This window comes from Nomascus leucogenys, chromosome 14, assembly GCF_006542625.1.
Source record: "Nomascus leucogenys isolate Asia chromosome 14, Asia_NLE_v1, whole genome shotgun sequence".
Lineage (NCBI taxonomy): Eukaryota > Metazoa > Chordata > Mammalia > Primates > Hylobatidae > Nomascus > Nomascus leucogenys.
In genome coordinates this window covers 45,434,210-45,460,570 of record NC_044394.1, presented here as the reverse complement: position 1 = coordinate 45,460,570, position 26,361 = coordinate 45,434,210, and the positions used below count along the sequence as shown (strand labels likewise).

Here is a 26,361-nt window from a genome sequence, read left to right as displayed (position 1 = left end):
CTCAAACCATGAAACTACTACAAGAAAACATCGGGAAACTCTCCAGGACATCAGTCTGGGCAAAGATTTCTTGGGTAATACACCACAAGCACAGGCAACTACAGCAAAAATGGGCAAATGGGATCACATCAAGTTAAAAAGCTTCTGCACAACAAAGGAAACAATCAACAAAGTGAAGAGACAAGCCACAGAATGGGAGAAAATATCTACAAACTACCCATCTGAGAAGGGATTAATAACCAGAATATATAAGGAGCTCAAACAACTCTATAGAGAAAAAATCTAATGATATGATTTATAAATGGGCAAAAAATTTGAATATACATTTCTCAAAAGACATACAAATGGCAAACAGGCATATGAAAAGATGCTCAACATCATTAATCATCAGATAAATGCAAATCAAAAGTACAAGGAGGTATCATCTCACCCCAGTTAAAATGGCTCATATCCCAAGAGACAGGCAATAACAAATGTTGGAGAGGATGTGGAGAAAAGAGAACCCTTTTACACTGTTGGTGGGAATGTAAACTAGTAGAACCACTGTGGAGAACAGTTTGGAGGTTTCTCAAAAAACTAAAAACAGAGCTACCATATGATCCAGCAATCCCACTGCTGGGTATATATCCAAAAGAAAAGAAATCAGTATATCGAAGAGATATCTGCACTTTCATGTGTGTTGCAGCTCTGTTCACAAGAGCCAAGATTTGGAAGCAACCTAAGTGTCCACCAATATGTAAGTAAATAAAGAAAATGTGGTGCTCATACACAATGGAGTACTATTCAGTCAAAAAAAAATGAGATTTGCTCATTACGTTAAGTGAAATAAGCCAGACACAAAAGACAAACATCACATGTTCTCACTTATTTGTGGGATCTACAAGTCAAAACAATCAAACTCACGGAGATAGAGCATAGAAGGATGCTTATCAGAGGCTAGAAAGGGTAGTAGGGGAGGGGGAGGGCAGCAGGTGGGGATGGTTAATGGGTACAAAAAAATCGAATGATAGTATTTGATAGCAGAGCAGGGTGACTATAGTCAATAACAATTTAACTGCATACTTTAAAGTAACTTAAAGTGTCATTAGATTGTAACACAAAGGTTAAATGCTTAAGGGGATGCCTCATTTTCCATGATGTGTTTATTATGCATTGCATTTCTGTATCAAAACATTTCAGGTATCCCATAAATATATACACCTACTACGTACCCACAAAAATAAGAAATTGTAAATTAAAAAAGATTCAACGGGAAATGACATAGCCGTATCCCTCAGAAGAAGGAGGGTCAAGTTCACATTATAGGGGAGCATGTTGGATAGGAGATACTGTTGAAGCAATCTTTGGAAAATATAATCCACTATATGTGTGGTATACAGTTTCTTTCAGTTAAATAAAGATCATTGGTATCCAGCATTCCTCAGTTAACTGGGATATTATTTTAGTGAGAATACTTCAGTTTTCAAGAAATACAAATGTATTACATAAGGAAACTATGAAAACTGTAAGATTTGAGAAAATATAAAAGGCCAGTATTTTAGCTTCCTTTGCAAACGAGATTTTGATATTTTAACAGTCAAAACTATACCATAGAATAAGAAAAAAAAACGTATGGGTAAGACATCAGTAATTAAATGAGAATTTGAAAATTATGAAAACTCTTCCATTTAAAAATTATATTCTAAAGCTCTAGAATTATTTTTTCTTTACTTTAATATAAAATATGTTGGCCCATAATGTAAGAATTTCAAATAAGCATTTTAAGAATTTAAGATGAACCTTGATCCCTACTTCACACCATATACAAAATTTGAGATAAGTCATAGACTTAAAAGCGAAAGCTAAAACCATAAAGCTATTAGAGGGAAACATAGGAGACTATCCTAGGCAACTTTAAGCCAGCCGAAGGCATCTTAAACAGATCACAGAAAGCAACCACCACAAAAGACTGACAATGTGGACTTGGAAATGTAAACTGATACAACCACTTTGGTAAAAGGTCTGGCAGTTTCTCAAAAAACTGAACACACACTTACTTTATGTATGACCCAGCAGTTCAATTCCTAGGTATAACCAAGAGAAATAAAAACACATGTTTACAAAAATATTTGTGCCAGGAATATTCAGACCAGATTTATTCATATTAGCCCCAAATTGAAAACAACCCAGGTATCCTTTGGCAGGGGAATGAATCAACAAATGGTGGTATATTCATACAATGGAATGCTACTCAGTAATATGAAGAAATTAGTGATGCACTCTATAATACGAATGAATCTCAAAATACTGAACGAAAGAAGTCACAAAAGAGTATACATTGTATAATTCCGTTCATATGAAATTCTAGAACAGAGAAAAACCACCTATAGTTTAAAAAAAAAAAAACCACCTAAAGTGAAAAAAAAAAAAAATGAGAACAGTAGTTACCTCCTGAATGGCAGATGTGCACAGGAATCGACTAGGATGGAGCATGAGGGAACTTTCTGGAGTGATGGTAATGTTCTGTGTGTTAGTAGGGATCTGGCTTGCACAAGCGTACATTTGTCAAAACCCAGCAAATGTATAAAGTTTGTGCATTTTATTGAACATAAATTTTACATCAAAAGAAAAACTATAGTAAGGATCTGGCTTGCACAAGCGTACATTTGTCAAAACCCAGCAAATGTATAAAGTTTGTGCATTTTATTGAACATAAATTTTACATCAAAAGAAAACCTATAGTAAGCATGGTAAAATATTTAGAGGGAGGTAACTGATGTCTATGATTTTCTTTGAAATGCACCAAAATTAAGATGGGTTAATAGATGGATATAAGAATGTATAAATGGAGAGATATGTGATAAAGCAAATAAAGTAAGAGGTTAATGGTACAGTGGTGGATATATGGGGTGTCCACTGTTTAATCTTGCCAAATTTTCCAGATGTTTTAAAATTTTCATAAAATGTTGGAGAAAATGAATGGGTAAAACATGCGGAATTTGAAAATTATAAAAACTATTTCATCTCAAAACTTAACTTTAAACCTCTGAAAGTTTGTAATTGCATAAACATAAAATATTGTGGCCCCTAAAATAGGAATTTTAAGGAAGCACATTACAATTATTTGACTGTAGTCAATAATCAGAGTAGGTAGATTATCAACAACCTGTGCGCTACTCTATGATTCTAAGCCTCTTGACTTTTGCTCATAACATTCTGCCAGCATCTGCCATTAGCTGTTTCTTGAAACTGAAGCAAGAAATAAAAAATGTTCTTTCTGAAAAAATGTTCTATAAGCTCTTTTCCCAGACTTTTTGGTTTTATTTGTTTGGGTTTTATTTTATTTAAATTGAAGTTTTAAAAAATAATTGCTCATTGTAAAAAAATTTAAAAATCAAGGAATGAAGCATACTCCACTAATAGCTTGGTGTGTAGCCTGCTAGCATTTCTTCAAAGGATATACATTCCTTGAAATATTTATATGAATATACATTCACACACAACTTTTACATTTTTGGCATAAGTAGGATATTAACGTACTTCTGGATTTTGCTTTATCTACAAAACAGCACAACACATATGTGGTAGCCACTCATAGCTGTTCACCGAGATCTGGTTTCCCTCCTTCTTCTGAGCACGAGTGGGGTCCTGTGACTAGTGCCAGCCAATAAATTGAGAGTGTAAATGATATGTATTTCTTTCCAACTAAGAATTTGTTGTACTTGACCCTCCAAAATTCTCTTTCCTTTATGGCAATGTGACTGGGAACATTCAAGGTAGTGGCTATTCTGTCAGCCTCAGTCTCTGAGTGGCTACTATGAACAAAATTCCCCTGACAACCACAATGGATACATAAAGTCAGCAAAAAATAAACCTTGGTTGATTTAATTCCCTGAGGTTCAGGGGTTGTTGTTACTGCAGAATTACTTAGACAATCCTAACTGATACATCAAACATTTTTTCTGGTATGCATATGTGGTCTACCTCTTTCTAATGGCTAAAAAATATTGTCCGAAATTAATGCAATAGAATATGTCCAAGTATTTCCCTATTGTTGGGCATTTTATTTTTCCAAATGTTTACTATTACAAAGTTTGCTGCAATAAATATTGTGTATGCACATACACATATATTTATCAATCCACATGTCCAAATTTTTTCAAATAAAAAATTTCTACAAGTGCAATTACCGGGTAAGAATCTAAACATTAGACACATTCTGCTGACTGCCCTCCAAAATGCTGAACCAATTTAAACTCCCATCAGTGGAAAACGAGAGTACCTGTTACCACACATGTTCACCTGGAGTCAGTTATATTATTCTTTTTAAATGTTGCCAATAGAGTAAGTGGAAATAATATTTCAGCATTGTTTCAGTTTCTGTCATTACTGGGCATCTTTTCATAGGTTTAAAGACTATTTGTATTTCTTCTGTGAACTATTCCTGTCTTTGATCCATTTTTGTCTGTTGATTTTATAGGAGTTCTGAAGTACTTAATGTTAATCCCCTGGCCCTTACACTGGTTATAAATATTTTCTCTTAGTCTGTCCCTTGTCGTTTAAGTTTGTGGTATCTTTTGCTATAGAGAGATATAAAATTCTTCTGTAGTCAATATAATCTTTCCTTTATGGCTTTTGGAAACTGTGCTCCACAACAAAATAAGTGTATAAAGGCATTTTCTAGTTGACTGTCACCAGAATCTTTATTAATAATCCATTCTTTCTCTACTGATTTGAAACGTTCTCCATACTTATACGAAAGTTCATAAAAATGGGTCTTTTATGGACTCTACACTGTATTTCACTGATATTTTTGTTTCTCTGCTAGAAAATGTTTTCAAATGTATGTAAATCATATACCTTTCTAGAATCTACATTTTAATATTCTTTCAACATTTTATTGGATATTCTCAACCCCTTATTCTTCTTGATGAACCTTCATAATCGATCAGTCAATTTATCTCCCTTAACTCTGTTAAACAAAACCAAATCTAACAACAGCAACAGCAAAAACCTACTGTATAATTCTGATTGGAATTGCTTCAAATCTATAAATTTGGAAAATTAGAATTTTCACAATATTGTCTTCCCATTCAGAGATATCAAGTTTAAAAATTGCATTCATTTTAGTCTTATGCTTCTTGTCCAATTTATTCCCAGATATTTCATTTTTGTTGCTACAGCAAATAGTATTCCCCTTTTCAGAACACTTCCTAACTAGTTATTGCTGACATAAAGTAAAGCTATTGTTCTATATATAGCTTTCTTACATTTAGCTACTTTCCTGTATACTCTTAATAGTTCCAACCATTTTAAAATTGATTCCTTTGGATTTTCCAAGTATACAATCATATTTGGATTCTAATTTTAAAAAATTAGTCTTCAGTTCTGTTTTTAACTATTTATACAGTGATTCCTAAAGGCCTATTTCCACAATACCTAGAGTAACAAAATAATGGAATTTTATGTCTGGGAGGTGCCTTATATGATCTAATCCAAGAATTACCTAGTCTAGTACCTACTGGGGTAGGTATGTAAGATAAATAGGAGAAAGTGCCTTAGTGTGAGACAATAAGGACTTGTAGAAACTGAGAAGAAATGCAGAGAACAGGCTCTATCTAAGGAAGGCGAGTGCCATTCACCCCGAAAAGATTGTTGCCATAGAGAAATGTGGGTCCAATTTCTATTTTCCAAGAGGCACCAGATACATATATTCTTAGGTTTAAACTCCTAATTTTAAAAACATTAAACAAAAGCCATACAAAATGTAACTCCCAGCTTTCAGCCTATAAACCTGTTTTTAATCCAATACCTTCATTTAAGGCAAGGGAAACTCAGAAAAGTTCATCAGAGATTGCAAAAGTAGCCAAGCGTAGGGGAGGGCTTTGCCTCTTGTTTAGCTGCTTGGCGAGTCAAAACAATATTTTCAAAGTACTAAAACTAGGTAGATGCTTTGCTTGTTTTGGTTACAAACAAAGACTTTAGTCCCTGTTGTCAACATATATTCATGTTCCCTGTTTGGCTTATGTTGGTTTGTATTTACTATCCCTGCAATATTCATGGCAAATGAAAAGGGTACCTTTTATTTCCCCCCAGCTTTATTAAAGTATAATTGACAAATAGAATTGTATATATTTACAACACATAATGTAATGTTTTGATATACGTATACATTTAGAAGTAATTAACTCAAGCTAACTCACATATCTATCACCTCACACGCTTATTTTTTTGTGGTGAGAACATTTAAGAGCTACTCTCTTAGCAATCCAAGTATATAATACATCATTATTCACTATAGTCACCATGATGCACAATAGATCTCCAGATCTCCAGAACTTATTCATCCCAACTGAAACTTTCTACAAAGGCTACCTTTTAAATAGCTTTTATATATTTGTAGAAATTCCCACATAAGTTTCCTACCACCCCAACATAGAGGTCACAGCTCAATTTCCCAGACTTCCTTGCAATTAGAAATATGCAGGTGACCCAGGCTCTCTACCAATCAGGGAAGCTTACTTAAGACTGTGCCTCAGAAGGGATTAACAGAAGAAAAGCAGCTCACGGTGGGGCACGTTTAGTGTCAAAGGAGCCCAGCCTTCAGGGGTGGTAAAGGATGATTGCCAGAAATAATGGTAGTTATGGCTGTGGTAAAATCAAGTTCTTGGCAGCAATGCAAGTGCAGCAATGAGTCATGGGTGGTGGTAACAGAGGTCATTTTCTCATGAGACAAGTTCTACAGCCCTCTTTTGGGCACTGTTCCTATAGTTCAGCCTTGAGCTTGTTTCTCCAGCCCTTCCAAAGACACTGTGAACCACCCAGCCTTTTAATAAATTCTTTTTTTTCGCTTAACTGGCCAGAGAGGATATTCCTTTTTAAAACTAAGCCCTCACCAATACAAACACCACCACCAGGCAGTGACAGAATCAAATCAAAGATCTCCATCTTTTGATTCCCAGGCTAGCATTCTTTCTACACCATCACATTATTTATATTTAATGCTTTTAGGAAAGTTCAAAATGCTGTTTTCAAAAACATATACGGAAATTTCCATTTTGAAGACAGGCTATGGATACTGTCCAAGAATCTATTTGGTTCACGATAAGAACCTATATTTGAGTGCTTTGGGATTTTGTCTTTGTTTTTGCTTTTGTTCATATAGATTCATAGACTAGTGGCTTCCTTAAAAGATGCTAGACTGCTTACAATAAAAAACACCAATAGCAATGTACACAGAGTAGTCCAAATAAAAATAGGGCAAAACCATATAAAGGGAGAGATAATTGTTCTAGATAAATCAGGATGACATCATTACCACATTCTAAGCACTAAATTTACAATCTGCTTCCATGAAGTAAAGGACAGCAATAGGGTGGATTATATTAATGTTTCCCAGCCTTGGTCCACCAACAATGATGTTTATTATTTTCCATCTTCAAGGCCTACAAGTTTTTAAGAGTTTCTCTTTCAACCTCATTTATTAAAGAATGTTTTGAATGACCCCCACCATGAGTAAATATAAAGCTTATTGAAATACTGGAAAACAAGATGTACATTCCTATTACTGTTGTTGGTGACACCAATTTACAACTATTGGGATAAAGCATTTTCACTTTCTGAGTATCCACCATGCATTAGTCAGCTACAATAAGAATTTTAGTATCAGTATCAAATGTATTCATCACAACAGTTGTCCCCTATGTATTACTATCCCCATTTTACAGATGAAAAAATTATTTAGCAGCTTCCCCAAGGCCACTAAGCTGGTACACAAGAGAGCCAAGAGCTAGATCTGGGTTTGCCAACTCCAAAACCAGTGATGATAACTATTTCTATTATATTACCTCTTTTAGGAAGAATTTTAGTTTTACAAGAGATAAAATTTCCTTGAGGTTCTAAATCTTGGAAGGAATTTATTACATGGATGTTCACAGTAGAGCTACTGTCTCTGCAATTGATAATGAGGATCTGAAGAAAAAATCTGTAATAATTCACTATGTTCATTGAGGTCTGATACACTGGGTTCTGGAGGTATCTGGGAAAGTCACAAGAGTGAACCATGCATGGGCCCTGCCCTCTGAGAGCTTCCCCAGGTGCAGAGAAGAGACAAGCACTCAGCTAACCAAAATACACACAGGCTACATGGGGCCAGGTGTCATCTCTGATGGGTAGATCAAGGCTCAGGGAGGTGGCGAGAGAGATGGACTGACCACATCTTCCTTGGCATTGGGCTCCCAGTGCTGCTGCTGCTGCTGCGGCTGCTGCCTGTGGTTCAGAGTCCAGGGCCCTCACTGGGAAGCCCCACCCTGCCTATGTTCCCAACTGCATGAAATACTAGCCCTGCCAAGCTTAGTCCCTGCCCTGCTCCCTGCTGAAATCTGCCCACCACTGCCACCAGGTATCTATCCCAAGGCTCTGAGCAAAGTTATCTGCACTCTCTTGGATAATGATCAGCAGCTCTCATAGGCGAATCTGATAGACCATGTCAAAAAGATTCTCGAGAGGATCACTGAAACAGAAGCAGAAGTGGTGAATTCCCACAAGGCAAAAGAGAAATGTTCCCTACCCAAATAAAAAAATTAAAAAAAAAACAAAAACACAACATTCCCTACTTCTGTTTCCTGATGGCTGCCTGTCCCTGCATTCCATCAGGTCTATTCTGAGGCAAATATCTCCGAAGGCCCACACATTAATCCATTATTGACCATGGCACCTTATACAGAGGTAGTTTATCAGCTCCTACCCTCAAAATTTTTCTGAGAAGAGATGCACATCTCTGAGAAGGGCAATGCTGGGGGCTTGGACCACTGCCCAGAGCAGCAGGTCTGGGCCCTGAAGCCCCAGGTGTATGCTCAGAGTACCAGCTATCTAAGCAGAAGAGAGTCAGGGCCACAGAGGCCAAGCCCATAGGCCTATGCTGCAATCCTGCCTTTGCTTGCCTCTCCTCTTCTCTACTATCTCAATGTACAAATTTGAAAACAGAACATTTTACAAGAATATTATAAACTTATATTTTCAGAGTTTCCAGTTGTCAGAGCCTAGAAGGGACCTCAGAGACCAATATATGAACAAAAGAGTGAGATACAGGTAGGTGAAGTGAGTTGCCCAAGTTGGCTAGTGAGGATCAGGCCTAGCTTCTCCTTATTTCCTTAAGAGCCAGATGGCCCTTCCCTGGTGCAAGGAAATCAATTATTTACTTGATTGCTAGAAGCTTTAGACTGAACGTTCCTTGAGAAATAGGATCGTTCATTAAATTATTCAGCAAACATCTATTGCACTTGGCAGGAGCTGATGTGGAGACAGGGAAGCAAACAAGTAACAACTTGACAGGAGGCTACCAGTGAATAGTAGGTGTAAACCATTTAGCACGATGCTTAGCCCCCAGTAAGTGCTCAATACATGGTGGCTTCTACAAAAGTATTCTTCTAGTGAGATGGAAATATGGAGAGAAAGATAGGCAAACTCACTTGACACACTGATGCAGGGTTAAGAGCAGAGGAATGATCCAATCAGAGTTTAGGAAGGTCACTCTGGCAAAACTTTGGAGGATGAGAGTTAAGAAAAAGAATCAGTTACACTGCTCTCCAGAGGGTCCAAGTAAACAGTGATGAAAAGCTGAACTACAACCATGAAGCTGGAGATGGAAAGAAGGGAAAGTTCCCAGAGGTAGTTCAAGACGTATAATTCCAAAGGGTGAGTGGGAGAGGTCGAGAGAGGAGAGACACAAAGCCAACACCTGGTCTGGGCTCTTGGGGATGCCCATGATGGCCTTTATCAGGATACAGTCTCCTAGCTGCTACTTTATGAAAGAAGAAAATGAGGTCAAGTTAGGGAAAGTTATTTTTGGGATGCCTAAGAGACATGCGAGGGGGAAATGTCCCAGAGGTATTCGTGTTTCCAGGTTTATAGTTCAGGAGAAAGGTCTGAGCTTGAGGAACTAGCATGGACACAATCAGCCTACAGGTCAGAGCCAAAGCAGTGAGGGCTAGATAAAATGTACACATTCAGAACACATGTACACAGGGAGGGGAACATCATACACTGGGGACTGTCGGGGGGTCGGGACCTAGGGGAGGGATAGCATCAGGAGAAATACCTAATGTAGATGATGGGTTGATGGGTGCAGCAAACCACCATGGCACGTGTATACCTACGTAACAAACCTGCATGTTCTGCCCATGTACCCCAGAACTTAAAGTATAATAAAAAAAAAAGGGAAGGAAGGAAGGAAGGAGAAAAGAAAAGAAAAAAGAGAAGGTGGAACACAAAAGACACAAAAGCAGAGAATTATCTCAGTGGATTTCATCTGAGGCATATTGAACACTAAACAAAAAAAAAAGTACCCGTTCAACTAGTATTTATTAACACCCTATTGTTTGCTAGATACTGAAATAAGTCATAAGGCTAAAGCAGTAAACAAGAAAGAGAAGGTCCCTGCCCTCGAAGAGGTTATATTCTGATGAAGAGAGTCAGAATATACACACACACACACACACACACACACAAACACACATACAGACACACATACATAATGAAAGGAAAACATTAGCTAGTAAAAGCACTGAGCAAAGAATTGAATTAGGGTATGATGTGATAGACATGGGCTACGTGGTTCCTTTTTCTTTGCTCAGGAAAGAGTTTGAAAAGCATAAGATGGGGCTGAAGACAAGGTGCAGGGACCATTTGTGGGCTGAGCACAAATGAGCGGCCCCAAGCACAGAGGGCTCAGCACCCGGCACCAAGCATGTCATATGGATCCAGACATCTAGACTATTGGTCTATGCTCTCATTTGAAGGCCATGCCATCACCTCCAAACTAGAACCCCCAGGAACAACTCTAGTGGTTCATTATTTCATTTAGTAACTCTATCTATTGAGCCCAGCAGTAGGGGATGCTGCAGGGAACAAGACCATTGAGTTTCCTGCCCTCAGAAAGCTCACATTCGAATAGGGGAAGACACACACAGCACACACATAGACACCCCATCCCCAAGTAAACAGATCTCTAAATAAAATAACTGCAAGTTGTGCTAAGTGCTGTGAAAAATATAAACAAGTGGCTAAGAATAACAGCAGGTGATCTACTCTAGATAGGATCTAGAAAGCCCCTCTGAATGAAAGCCCCTCTGGGAGTTGACATTTGAGATGAGTCCTAGGGTGTGCCATGCAGAGGATGGTGGTGACTGCACTTCAGGCAGAGAGAACTTGGTGTGCATAGGCTCAGAGACAGGAAAGAGCTTGATGTGTTTGAGAAACCCAAAGACAGTCAGTGAGGCCAAAAGACAGGGCTGCAGAAAAAGAGGTGATGACACTGGAAATACAAACAGACATCACTCAAGGCCTTGGTGGCTGCAGTCAAATGTTTGGATCTTATTGTGAGGACAATGGCAAGCCACTGAAGGATTTTTCAAGCCAGGTGAAACCTGATCTTAGTTTCATTTTAAGGAATTTCTGGGACGGGGAGGTCCTTCTTTTTGAGCATGCAGCTCCTTGAGGCCACCCCTCCAATCACAGCGTAGGGGCCCTTTATCCCACCCACAATTAGGGTCAGGCCTCCATCTGCAAAACAACTTTTCCTCCTTGGATTGCCTGCCTGGCCTAAGTGCTTCCCAAAAAGCGCTATAAACTCACTAAAGTGTTTCCAATAGACTTTGCGAGTGTTGGAAAAATGGATGCTTTTGTAAAAGGACACAAATAATAAAACGAAACCACTCCCTCATTTCTGATGGAAATTTCTTGCTTTCTCCTCCACTGCTTTCCATTAGCCCATGGCCTGTGTAATTGTCTCTGCTCTTTACTGTCTCCATTTATTTTCCAAAACTCTGTGAACATGTGTATGTGACTATGAACGATACCAAAGAACTATAAATTCTTACTGATCCCAGAAGGTTGGAAATTCTAAACAATAAAAACATGTCCTCTGACTGCTTCTCTCCAAAGAACATTTTGGAGACATAAAAGAGCTTTGTTAAAACAAGAAATGAGCTCTTGGGACACTCTGGGCCTAATGGTGGGCTCCAGGCCACCAGGTAGTGATGCAATAGGCGACTGCAGACACCAAGTTAGAAAGACCTCCCTGCTACCCTCTCCTGGGCTCACTTCCTCATTTCTCAGCCCACATCTTGACTGCATCAAGTGGAGTTTACTATATAGCTTTCAGCCACTATCGTTGTCAGGAGCCAGAATTCTCAGCCTAAAGAGAAAGTCCCTTTGTCCTCCATCCATGATTTAATTTATTCTCCTAAATGCTCCTGCTCCATTCACTTTGTTTTCAGCCTAAGAAGTCTCACAATTGTACTAGACCCTGAATTTGAATTTCCCTGTGTTTCCGCTGTTTGGAAATTTGCCTCGGTCAGCCGCTGGATAGTCCCAGAATTCAGCTTCACCTTAGAGAAAATCTTAATCATGATTTGTTATAATATTTCCAACTACTGTCATATATTTTTCCCTCGATTCCTATATTTTCAAGTCTTTCAGAATACACGTGTGTAAGCACATGTATACACAGATGCATACATATCACCTTTGCTCTGATAATTGGTTAAGTTTTTACTATTTTCCAACTTCATCACATTCCTGGAGATGCCCCTCCTTTGTCCCCCAGATTTTGGTGGGGAGGAGGTGCTCTTAGTGGTGATTTTTTCTGTCTTTCTCACTCAGATGCACCATTCCTGGCATTCTGCTGATCCTTCAACCTCCTGATTCATAAGACAATGTGTGACCAGCTGACTTTCTATGCTCTTGTCCCTCTGTTCCCATGTATAAACTCCATTTATATGTAAATTCATAACATTTACTAGAGTATTAGTGGCCAAAACTTGACCACAAAATAATACAAACTCAAAGAAATGCCAATTCCTAATAAAAAATAGTTAACTGATTAGGAAAGAAATAGTTCTTTCTGTTCTTTGGACAACCTTGAGGGGAAAACAGATGACTGTTAGCAGAATATGGCTTACCTGAATGTATTATAATCCATCATGTTGGTGTGCTTACAGTCAGCAGCTTTAAATACCTGCTTGAGCTCTCTGAATTTTCCTTCTTCTTGCTTCAGCTTTTGTAGGACAAGTTTGAGGTTACTGAAAGGAAACTGTAAGGGGGAAATGAAAGGAAAAACATATTTAAATATTCCTTACAGTTCAGGAGCCCAATCTTGCTGATGGCCAGCAAAGGGACTTCACACTGTGAACATGAAGTTAGCAGGTTTGTCTCTGCAAAGAAACCAACACCGAGAAGGCATGACTAGCTTTGCATCTCCTCAGTTAAAGCTTCTGGACAACAGCTGACATCAGCATAGGCCCCAACTCTGAGGGAAATGAGCTTAAGGAACACCAGGCCACAGAGATGAGAAAACAACCCCTGGTTCCATCTCAACCTCCTCCCTATAAGCCTTGGATATTGGCCCAATATGCTGGGAGATCCTAATGGAGAAAATGGGGATTCAGAACTGGATAAGTAGCCCTCCATTTTCTCTAGATCTTTAGAATGGGGTCCCCTTGGAACTGTTGTCCATTAGGCAACGCACTGATGAGAGCAAGGCTGGGTATCAAAGATCCATGCAGGCACCCTAACCCTCGCACAGTCATTCTCGGGGCCGTCCACTGTTCCTGTCTCTTATCCTGTGACTAGCTTTTTGACTTGGTAAGAATACTTCTTGCATCCAGTGAAACATAAGGTCGTAAATAATTATAGCTAAGAGACCAAAAATGAGAAGATTAAATTTTACAATAAAAATATTGATGGCAATTTAGTCTAAAGATCCCTCTCTCCCACCAGAAAATGATCCAGGTGGTTTGGCACCTATCGCAGACCCCTACTCCTCCCACTTTTTTGCATTTCCTTTCATCTATTTCCATGACAGGATCTATTAGCTCTTTTGAAGATTCCTCAGGCTGATATTAAATAGTATAGCAATCTTTCTCTGCTTAGAATGTCTTTGTAAAGGGCAGTTTTAAAATAACGCAGTTTTCACTTGGGATGCTGATTCCAGATAATGTCCCACCCTGCTTTTATTGTCCCCAAAGGAAAAAAAACAACCTTTATGTCTTATGTTTATGCTATATATATTTTATATTAAGATATAGGCTCACCCTCTGATTGGAAATAGAACTCTAATTTACAATAGCAACACTGATTGAGCTTACCATGGGCCTCATGGTTAGCTCAGTGCTTCATACACATTATCACATCTAATCTTCATAGCAATTCTACCAAATAGGCACTGTTGTTCCTCCCCTTCCAAAGATGAAGAAACTGAAGCTCAGGAAAAACACATATCTAAAGTCCCTCAGCCATGAATGTGGAGTCAGGTTCCCAAGCCAGGCCTGCTGGTCTATAGAAATCTAAACTCCCAATGACTGAGTTTCTCGTCTAGATTCAGTGTTTTTGAATAGCTACTGGTTCAAGGTTTTATGATAACCTGAATCCCTAAGACTATAAATGGAGAGATGGCATGGCAGCCATGGAGGGCGCTTCTCACGCCTCCTGTAAAGAGAGACCCTGTGGAGAAGAGCATTGTTGGCTGACAGACTCCAGCTGCCATACCTTCCAGATTCACACAGAGTTCACAGGCAATGTCGCTGCTGGGGCCACCCTCTCCCCAGGCTGTTCCCACCCAATGACACAGCACAGCAGGGGGACTAGAACCAGGCCATTCCTTCCTGACAGGGGACCTCTCTGATGGGCAGTCTGTGCTCTGGGGCTCCCCATCAGCCTGGTGGAGACTTTCTCAGAGCTGTGCTGTCAGCTGAGGCTCTCCCTACCCACCCCTCCTTCCTCTCTCTCTCCTTCCACAGGGGTTCAACCTGCCTCCCGGTCTGAAGTTCCCCCCTGCCCACTCCTGCCCCCTCCCCCTTTATCCTTCTCAGAAATTTCCACCACGACATCTCTCACACTTCTCATTATGTCTTGGCGTCTGCTTCTCAGGGGACCCAAACTGGTATGAACGATGTGATGTACACAGAGACATTCATCTTAGCAACTTAACCCCAGCCATTTTATATATAAATGAGACAAAATTGGCACTGTATGTATATAAATGACACATAAATATTATCACTTATAGGTAAACTTTTAAAGTAAAATTTTCCAGATAGATTTTTCCATATTAGGCAATGACTCCCAAATAAACATGTTTGTACACTGAACTAGTCCACATTTAAAATCAAGATTTTATCAATATGTTATTTTTACTGAACAGCATTGCCATAATGGCACTTTCAGTAACAGTACCCATCTGCCATCTTATTTCAAAAAAAAAAACTCTTTGAGCTCACTGTTGCCAGTGTATCCTTCGATCCTTATTTAGGCCTCAGGTGGCTACTGTTACGGGAAGTTGCAAACCCAGCAACTATTGAGTTCCCTTGAGGTTTCTGTTTGTTCAGGTCTTGGCCTTCTCTGTTGGCCTGTGCCAATTAACTGGGACGGCACAGTGTGTGACACCAGATTTTTCTTCCTTTCCTATAGTTGTTGAATTTCTTTCTGAAAACATTGTTAGCGTCAGCAGAAAACCCAGGAAAACTTGATTCAACCCTGGCCCTGCCTCCTGCCTGTGCCTGGAATCCGTGATGCTGGGCAGAAGAGAACCCAGCATGTGAACAGAGTAGACAAGAACCTGGCCTCTGTGATGGGACATGTGGCCAAGTCGCACGAATCCATTATTCATGCCCACATGTGTGAATGCACAATGTAAAACTGGTGGCAAGATGAAGAAGAAAAGGCCGTAGAGAAAGAAAAACACAGACTGCGGAGGGCTGAGAGGCAAGTCAAGAATTATACAAAGTAAATTCACCTTATCTGCATTCTGCTCCATGTAGTTTAAGGTATACTCATCAGCATTGAGCAAATGAAATAGGTAACCATTCACATTCACTGTGACTCCAATGTACAGGTCCTCGGCCTTGATATATTCAGATAGTTCACTTTTAAAGACTTCTTGTCCAGGCTTCTTAACGCGACTTCTTTTCAAGAACATCCTACCAGCAATTCCTATAAAAAAATAGAAAAGTTCATGAGCAGCCTTTATTCTTAAAAGAACCATCTGACTTGCCTTCAGTTACTTTATCTTCAAGCACAAACTACCATATAAGTTACCTGTGAACTCATATTGCCTGTTATTTTTGGACTTAAGGGAAGAACGAGGCAGTGAATGAAGAAATAAGACTTCCTAGGTGAGGATATTCAAGACAAAAAGCAAAGCCAGGCATGGTGGCATGTGTCTGCAGTCCCAGCAATGCAAGAGGCTGAGGCACGAGGATCACTTGAGGCCAGCAGTACAAGACCAGCCTGAGCAGCATAGCAAGATTCCATCTCAAAAAAACAAAACAAAAAACAAAAAAAAGAGAAAAAATGGTGTGTAATTCTAGCCTTTTCTTCTCTCTCTCTACTCCCTTCCCAGACCAATAAACGCTTGGCAAGGACCTCCTATATATGCCCAGCAGCATACTGGGAGTGTGGAACATCAGGAAGACACTCATCTTTAGAGCATGTTTAAACAGTACCAGTTAGAAAATTCCTCACTTGTGCTTATTTCCGCCTATTTGTCCCAGATGATGTCTTATACTTAATGTGACACGCAAACTACGTAGCAAATGCCCTACTTCTGTAAAGGAGATTACTTGAGTGTTTAAAGATAACTATGGGAGTCCCCTTAAGTCTTTTTTTCCTACAGGTAAAATCCCTTTGCTTCTTTTAGTAATGCCTCATATTTCTTACTTTCCAGAACTGTCATCATTTCATCTGTTCTCTTCTAGACATTATTTGTTTTGACCTCTTGGAAAGTAGCCAGTAGAGCTGAACAGGCAACTCCAGCATCTTCTGATACCGAACTGAAATCTACAGACCTATAAAAATAGCCTGAGACTAGATAAGCTTTTTGGTCACTTCATCCCATTCCTCCTACCACATTCAGAAATGATGGGCGGTAAAAAGACACAGGCTTCCAAGCTCTGTCATTTGCTCGCTTGCTAGGTGATCTTAGGAGTTATTTAATCTCTCTGAATTCTTACTGGTAAAATGGGTATCAGATGTGTGGAGGCCCTGAAAATGTACTTCTCAGGTCGCCTATAGTGGGGAACATAACTGATGGAAGGCCCCAGCTGCTGTGTTCTTAAATCAATCTTCAGGTGTGTGTTGAGGTCACTCTTCCCACAGGCTGCTGCCAACAGATGAGTGAGCAAGGCAGGGACAGTAAGGCTCACTCCTACAAAACAAGGACTCCTCCAACTAGCAACTTTGCCTCAAGGACTCCTTGTCAACCTTGTCGAAATTTTCTTAGAATTTCACTGTAGTCTAAGACTCCCTCTTTCCTCCTTCCCTCTGTGTTTCACAGACATCAGAACTGCACTACAGTCTGACAGCTCTCCCAGCCTCTTCTGGCTCCTTCCACATTTTCCCTCACCAGCATTCCCCCTATTAAATATCTTGCACATTTAATCCTGTCTTGGCATTTGCTTCCTGGAGGAGCTGGACTAACACAAAACTTAACCTCATAAAGTCCTTGTAAGGATAATAGTAAGTTCTCAATCATGGCCACTATGATTACTAGTAAGCTTGTTGTTGCCTACCATCACTCCTATTTCAGACATGCTGCAACTTGTTTGGCCACATCTTCCCCATTCTAAGTGCATAGAGTTGATTTTTCACCTGTAAGAGCATGACTTATATTCATCCCTATGCAATTTCATATTTTAAGATTTGATCCATTGTTCAAATCACTCTGGAGCCTTAGTTATACAAGTTATTCATTACTCATTGGTGTGCTAAGTAGCTCATACCAGCTCATAGGAGCTGACAGTTCAATTTTCAGAGATTTTGCAAGCCAGTTTTTAAACTCTTGGCTGCTTGAAATTGGCCATGGTTGGGGTATTCACACCATGGAAACTGGCAAACAGTACAAATCAGGGCTTTTAAAATCTTTTCAAAGAGCCAGTTAACCAGCACATCACTGATTATTCTTCCCAAATGTGTGTCTTCAGCACTGATAAAAGTTCTAAACATGTTGAGACAAAGAACAGGATCCTACAGTGCCATGACTGGGTAAGTCAATGGCTCTTCTCAGCAATGACGGTGGTACCAGCATATTGCAGAGAGGCATTCTGTGGGCCTGAGTGCTGGAACCTTGGCAACAACCTCAACAGACAGAAGGACAAGATAAAGATGGATCCTGACGATTCAATTTGTGTATCTGGGATTCTTGTCTTACAGCCAAACAAAAATTTTGTAAGTAGGACTACCAAGAATACAGACTTCCTCTTGGCTTGCTGGCTACAAGTAAAACTAGTGGTACTCAGACCATGATTTTGAAGCCCTTGGGTTCCATAGAGGTGCCTCAGAGGCCACAGCGGAAGTGGGGATAGTGGCAAAAAGGAGGTAACTCCAGGTCCCCCAGCCCTAAGCCAACCATAACTGTTCCACTTCTATCATTTTAAATGTTTAGGTTCCCATTTAAGAGATCTGTAAAAAGAACCCTATTGTTCGGGGTTTTTTTTTTTTTTATAAAGCCATTATTGTAGATAATCTAAGCTACAAAATCAGATCATGTTCCCTAATTTTCAACATGAAGAGACACTTAAAATGTTCTCAAGAAAATACTGTGAAGAGTATATCTCTTACCTGAATTCCTCTGTATAGGTTCAAACACTGAAATGGTGTCATCACTGAGATAATATGAAACAACAAACCTCCTGTCCAAGTCAACACATTTGTCTGTGACTAGTTTTGCAAAAAAACGGAGTATATTGCTTTTGGAGCCATAGCTAAATGGAAGAGAAATGACAGTTACAGCATTATACAGGTAATCTTCCACATATTATGCTTTTAAAAGTCTGCAAAAGGTATAATATGGCTTTAATATAGTAAGCATAAACTGTCCAAAGTGAAAGAGTTCAACCATCTTCTAATTAAGGTTCTAAATCTAAATGCAGAGGAATTTTCTCAGTATATTGAGATATCTCTCATTCTTTACATGTCCTGGGTAACACATTGGGAAAATGAACCCAAAACAAACGTCATAAACACACTGCTCAAACCAGCTGCACTAACAGGCTGTTCTCTAATGACAAGGCTAGTCACCAATCACAATAATCATGCTGGAAAGAAGAGCAAGCACCTAGCCCTACTGCCTGGGAAATCCTGGGCTCTGCCAGTATCTGGGGCTACCTCCCCAATTCACCACTCACTGTCTCATGCCCTTTACTTTTCTGTCTTCAAGCCCACATCCTCCCCTCTCAGACTCACTCCTCCAGCTCCCCAGCATGCCCCCAACTTCCTTCAAGGGAAAAATTAACTTTTCCTTTTCAAATGCTGTAACAAATATGATCGACCCACCTTTTTTTAAAAAAATAGTGCTTATCACTCGTACTGTAAGCCATTACAAGTCTGTTTTCCAAGGACAAAGACTGTCTTATTAACCATTATCTAATATAATACTTTTTACATTGTAAGTATTCAATAAATGTTTAGGGAAAATTGTTATGAGATCTGTATTGATTGGAATTTGCACTCAGAATTCTATGCATAAATAGAATAGTCTGGTAGACTAAAGATAGGATCAAATTATAGAATTAAAAGTTACCGAAGTTGATTGCCTGGTCACTGAAGAAACTGATTTATGATCTGTCAGCAGAAACATGTCTGTGGATATTAGCTAGTGAAAGGTGGACTTTTTAAGAAACAGTAAACCCTTGGAGAGGTCTTTGATAACTAAAATCATTACCCCAGGGAGGTACGCAGGAGAATAAACCAGGTCCTCTGTCACAACTCTAAGCAGAGAAGTCTTCCCTTGCAGGGTCTCCTATGCTGAAAATCATTCTTTCCTTGTGTTCTCCTCAGTGAGCCGAGATTGCGCCACTGCACTCCAGCCTGGGCGACAGAGTGAGACTCCGTCTCAAAAAAATAAAAAATAAACCAAATATTTCTGATTTGCAGAGGCAAAAAAGTGCTTTTCTCTGCTCCTTTCTCAGGCTGTACAAGAATCCGGGCTGAAAAAGGATGGCACCAAGATTCCTAGGCTTGAGGCCCCATGTGAGACGGTGTGCAGCAGTTTGGAAGGCTCACCCCAGAACAACCTGAGCAAAGCAGCCAGGTCTGCATGGCTGTTTTCTCTGTACCCAGTTTCCAGGCTTCAGACAGACCTCATATAGTGTGGGGGGAAACTATGCTTTGTCAACCGTCTTCTGTGGTACATAATTGGATTTATACGTTAACAAATAGATTTGGTAGCCCCTCTCACACAAAAAGCCGTAACATTTCAGATACTCGAAATATCACTGAAACAACTGAGGAAGTTGTCTAACTTCAGGAAAAGGAATATTACTGTAAATTTAACTTCTTGTAATTTGTAAGTGTATATGTTAACTGTGGGTTTTTCACACTTTCAATATGCCTTTTTTTTTCACCTAAATCTAGTGTTCTGGAGATCTCATCAATTCAGAATATAATCTACTCAATAAAATTTTTAGACTAGCAGTTCACAAAGTTTATTGTATATAAAAGTCCCCTGGGGAGCTTGTTAAATATACAGAATCCAGAGTCCAATCCCCAGAGATATGGGGGGATTCAGTAGTTACCTCACATCTCCAGAAACCTGCATTATTAATAAGCACCCCAGAAGATTCTGATAAGGTGGTCCCCTGGGCATACTTTGAGAAGCACTGCAAATGTTTCCAGATATCTCCCGATTAACTACTTCTTGAACTTCCCAGAATATTCTTTTTTATCACAATACTCCAGCTGACCACCTACTTATACCTCCTGCATCAATTGTAAGGTCACACTCAATGTAGCTCTATACAGACTTGTACTCTTGGATGGTTGTTTTAAAAATGTGTTTATTCCCATTGTCCCCAAACAAATTATAAGTTCCTAGGTCCAGAAGCCGTGTCTTAACTTTTTCTACATACAGCCCAGAGTTACCTAAAATCATTACCTCAAATTCTTCTCCCAATTTCTTTTGAATCCATTTCCACTGGTTTGCTCTACCTAAACTGCTCTTGCAGAGGTCAACAATGATCTCCACAATGCCAATTCCAATGCTTAATTTTTTGTGCCTATCTAACGTAACCAATCAGCAGCAATTGGCACAAATGATCACTCCTTCAGTGTTACTCTTGCTTCACTGGCTTCCGGGATCCAGCATTCTCTTGCTTTTGCTCCTACCTCCTTGTTTGCTCCTTTTCAGTCTCCTATGTTGGTTCCTCCTTTTTTCCCCAAGCTCCTAATTGGGGATGTTCCAGAGTTTATTCCTTGGTCATGCTGTGCTCTAGGTATATTCACTCCCTTGGTGATCTCATCCAATCTCAAGGCTTTAATACAATTTGGTATCATGGCTTTAAATACCATCTACATGCTGATAGCATCCACATTCACCTATCTTCTGAACCCTATACTCACACACGTATCCAATGGCCTACTTGGTATTGCCACTTGATATCTAATAGACATCCCAAACTTAACTGGTTCTAAAACTGAATTTCTACTCCTGTCCCTAAACCTACCCTATCTCCAGTCTTTCTCATCTCAGTGGATGGCAACTCCACCCTTCCAGTTGCTCAAGCCCAAATTTTGAGAGTCATCTTAACTCCTCACTTGTTTCATACTTCATATCCAGTTTGTCAGGGAATCCCACTGGCCCTACCCTCAAAGTAATTCCAGGATCCACTAATTAACTTCATCACTTCCACTGCACTCACCCAGATCTGAGCAACCAAAACTTTTCTCTTGGACTACTGCAGTAGCTTCTTACCCAGTCTTAATTTCCACCATTGCCATCTATAGTCTGCTCTCAACACTACACTGGAATGATTCTTTTAAGAAGAAAATCAGCTCAAGTCACTTCTCTGCTCAAATTTTCTAATGGCCCCCTTATCACTTAAAGTCAAAAGCGTCCTTAAACAGTCTGTAGAGCTCTGTGTACTCAGTCCCCAATACACTCTCATCTCCTTTCTGTGTGCTCTGCTCTTTACTCATCTACTCCATCCATGTCAGCCTCCCGGATGCTCCTTGCACATCCCAAGCACACTTCTTGCTCTGGGCCTTTACACCAACTGTTCCTTTTGCCTGGAGCACATTTCTTCTCCTCAGTAAAGTCCATCAAGACCACACTATTTAAAATTGCAACCAGGAATGTTCCTCAGCCTCATACTCCCAATCTGCCTTTATTCTTTCCACAGCAACTTAATACCTTCTTTATTTTTTTCGTAGTACTTAACATCTTGTAAATACTTCATAATTTACTTATTAATTGATGGTCCACCTCCCAGAATTAGAATATAAGTTCCACGATGGCAGGCCTTGGTGTCTATTTTGTTCACTGACGTATCACAAACACCCAGAACACTGCTTGGCACACAGCAGGGATTCAAGAACTAGTTGTTCACTAAGATAATGAGTGGCTCATCCAGGGCTATACACCTACTGAAAACCTCAAATATATCTAGAGCTATAGAGTCGTATGGTTGGAAGACACATGAAGGCTTATTTTTATTAATGGGGAAACATTTTTCAAAGAAGGGAAAAATGGTGGGGACAGCAGATGGCAATATCTGTAACAAGACAGAGATGAAGATTAAACCATGAATTTTTGGATGCTATGTGGTTATGATTGGCACAAGTCTGGTATAATAACCCTCCTGGTGAGAAGACATCTGTCTCTTCTATCCATGATTAAGAACTGGATGAGTGAACATTTATTCTATTTGCTCACTTCTTCATCCATTCCTTCTCTTCTTAGACAAACTACTGATCCCCAAATATATAGCCAGCACGAACTCTTGTGGAAGCAATAAAGCTGGCCCCTGCCCTCAAGGAGCTCTTGGTCTAAGAGGAGCCCACAAATTACATAAACAAGTCATTAAGATGCACTGTTATATGTATAGGTATAGGTTCTGTCAAAAGACAGGTAAATTCCCGAAGTCAGATTTCCCTGGGTTCAGTTCCTAGTTCAGCTAAAAATTAGCTGTGTGACCTTGAGGAAGTTGCATGGCTTCTCTGAGCCTCAGTTTTCTCATGTAAAAAATGGGTACAATAACATTATCTACTTTCCAAGGATTTGATCATTAAATTAGATTAAGTATTGTAACATAGCACATAGCAACCACTAATGGCTTATTATGAGTAATCAGTAATAGTGGCAATATTATTATTAGAGATATAATCAACAGAGTACTGTGGGCACACAAAGAACAGAGTAACCAACTCAGCCTGGTACAGCAAGAAAGATACTATCCTGGTTCTCCCTCCTCAGACTAGACAATCTGCCCAGCAGGCTACCACAGTGGTATCTACCCAGATAATAAAGAAGATCTTTATATCCATCAAAAGCTCATACGCTTTAATCTGAAACGATTCCCTCCAATGACTCACAGATCAGTGTTAACCTCCTAACAATAGCACCAAGTACATTTTTAATATCAATATATATAATCAATGTGTCATGTACAATTTCATGTCTCAATTCACAGTTTATTTGTATTTTAAAAAACTATTCTTTGTATGTTTTGTGAAATCATCTTCCTTAGGTTCTTACAGTTTTGAAACCTTGGGTTATTCAAACTCATGTATAAGTCTCCAGCTGAATGTGCTAGTTACTACGGAAACACCGTCCCTGTGTGGTAAGAGCTTGAGGAATGTGTATTCCTGGCACAGATTGAGCAGTGGACAGAAAGAACAAAATGAGAGACATTTGTGCCTATACTACCATTCTCCAGCCATGACAATATGACAAGAACATGGAATACCATCTACAGTCAGTGTTCTGTGTGCAAGTTTACCCAGTGTAGACAGAAAGAGGGACTAAATCAACTACTCACAAAGAATGGTTTTCCCCTGGGTTCCAGAAGCAACACCCTGGATAATATTTCATCTTGTTTACTTATAAGAAAAATTCCCTCTCCTTTTACAATAGGGACATTCTTCCTGCCCACCTCCTTCGGGTGGTTGTCCTTAAAAACAGCAGTTAGCCATCAAAAGTCCTACCCTGGAACCTCCTTTAAACACTGTTCTCGATAAGGGAGGACAGAGTATAAGCTGGCAACCCTCTTATGTGATAAAAATCAGTGGTTCTCAAACACTGGTGTGTCTCAGAATCCACTGGAAGACTTGAGAAAATTCAGAATGTTGGGCCCCTTCCCCAGAGCTTCTATCTCAGTCAGTCTGGGGGTGGGGGGGAGGCACCATAATTAGCATTTCTAAAAAGTACAGGGACCATTCCTGAGAAGGATCAAATCTAAAACTTAAAAATAGAACCCTAAAATCCTTAAAAGATTATTTCTAGAAAGACAAAGGACATCATGTCATAGCAAAGGCAGACTTTAAGACATTCTATATAATTCTTAATTGATGTTTACCACTTTTATAGATATAACACAACTGCTCTTCTCTCTCCTTCAAATGTGGTACAATAGCACCTGACCCCAATCAATTTTATGAAATTCCGGATGTCTTTTTCTTCGCCTTCTCCTAGACTTACCACATTCCCATTATCACTGTTTCTCCCCAGGATCTCCTGATCCATTATTTCCCTCATACAGGACTGTAACCCTTAGCCCACATCCTATTCAAGCATCTACAGTGTTTCCCCACCACTTTTCCCCTGACTTCTTTCTCCAGGGCCTGCTCTCCCTGCAGAAGCAAAAAGTAGCCGAGGGCAGTGTCTATACTCTACATGCATGATTTACAGGCAGGTTTTTCTCCATGCCTATTAGGAATACTTCTGAAAGTCGTCCATCATTTAAAATTATATTCACCCAAGTGAGAAATCTATGGTTACTGAACTCAACCAACCTCTCAAGTGAAAACAACATTAATCACCAAATAACATTTTTAAAAACATGTATAAACCCTTGAAATCTCTATAGCAGGGGTTGGCAAACCACAGTCAGTGAGCCAAATCTACCAGGCCACCTGTTTTTATATGACTTTTGAGATAAGAATGGTTTTTGCATTTTGAAACGGTTGGCAAAATCAAAATAAGAGTAATATTTTCTGATATGTAAAAATTATATGAAACTTGAATGTCATTGTCCATAAAAAAAGTCTTACTGGAACACAGTCACACAATCATTTACATTCTGTCTGTGGTGCTTTCGCCCTACAAAGGCAGATCTCAGTGGTTGTGACAGACACGGTATGGCCCACAAAGCCAAAAATATTTCCTATTTAAGAAAGATTTCCCTTTAAGAAAGAGCTGGATAACTCCTACTTTACATCTTTCCTATTTTCGAGAGGCAAATTATAGATAGATATGGAAAGGCAACATATATTGGAGATAATATTACTTTAGGGGCCCCCAGATGATACTTATTAAAATAAGCACTCAAGTAAGAATCTGTTAATACGTGCATGTTAATCAACCTCATTCAAAGCCTATAATAATGTCTCCCTGGACTTGCAATTAGATGAGCTGCGTGACAACTGTTTTGTCATAAGAACTATGTTATAAACCCCAAACACATTTGGGAAAGATCAGACTAAAATCATGGTTCCCTCAAGCACCTGTCTTTTTCCATAAACTTCTTGAAGTTCCTCCGATGAGGTGTGGGCCTGAGGTCTATGCAGTTACGGAGAGAATCCTCCTCAGAACCAAAACCGTTGTAAGGTGGAAATTTCCTTTCTATTTTTGGAGGAGGAGAAGGACGCTTGCACGAAACCGAAGTAAAGTTCTCTACAACAAAACAAAGGCACACAAAACATCAATATTTTTTTTTTGCCCTGATTATGGCTGTTTTGAAAGGTTTGCTATGTTTTCAAGATGAACATGGAGACCTTTGTAGACTATTTTAAACTCTTTCAAACAAAACATAGCAAAATCCTGTGAGAGTACTTTTCAATCATGTTTACAAAAACCATGGAACTCACTTAATAATCACCATTGGTTCAAAAGTAAAAAAAAAAAAAAAATCTATGTCAAATAAGTAAATGTTTATATTTTGTCATCACATTCCCATTTCTGAATATTTTTTGTTCTCCTCTGGTTTTTCCAATAATATGAAAATTCACACTTGAAATTTATGCCACTCATTCCACATTTTAACCTGTAATTTAGCCCTCTCCTATCTCAGTCAACACTCACTAATAAAATTCTTTTCCAAACAGGACTTACTCCTGACTATTCACCTTTATCCTTCCCCATCCACCATCTCCTCCTACTGCACCCTCTATTTGAGTACCCTCCATTGCCTCCAAAGCAACTCCAGGTCATAGTACTTCCCCATGTAGTTCAAAAACAAACACCAAAAAAAAAACTTTCCTCTCACCAGCCACGGCCCCAGGTAGCTTTCGTTAAGCCCAAGAAAAGACTACAATTGCACTCAAATGCAATGAAGCAAACAAAACAGAAAGAGAAAAAACTTTTAAAATAGCCAACTGCCTACTCTCTCCAAG

The 26,361-nt window shown here is 39.4% G+C and overlaps 1 protein-coding gene across 1 annotated transcript in view; it reads right to left on the bottom strand.

The window, feature by feature from the left end:
* The window catches only part of LOC100597632 (EF-hand domain-containing family member C2), a 189,040-nt gene that overhangs the window by 94,506 nt on the left and 68,173 nt on the right, over window positions 1-26,361 (bottom strand). Inside the window, exons 8-11 of the mRNA XM_030827088.1 lie at window positions 25,474-25,642; window positions 18,595-18,737; window positions 15,773-15,969; window positions 12,942-13,072 (exon numbers count right to left, since the gene is read on the bottom strand). Coding sequence (XP_030682948.1) covers window positions 12,942-13,072; window positions 15,773-15,969; window positions 18,595-18,737; window positions 25,474-25,642 — 640 coding nt within the window. The remainder of the gene's footprint in view (window positions 1-12,941; window positions 13,073-15,772; window positions 15,970-18,594; window positions 18,738-25,473; window positions 25,643-26,361) is intronic.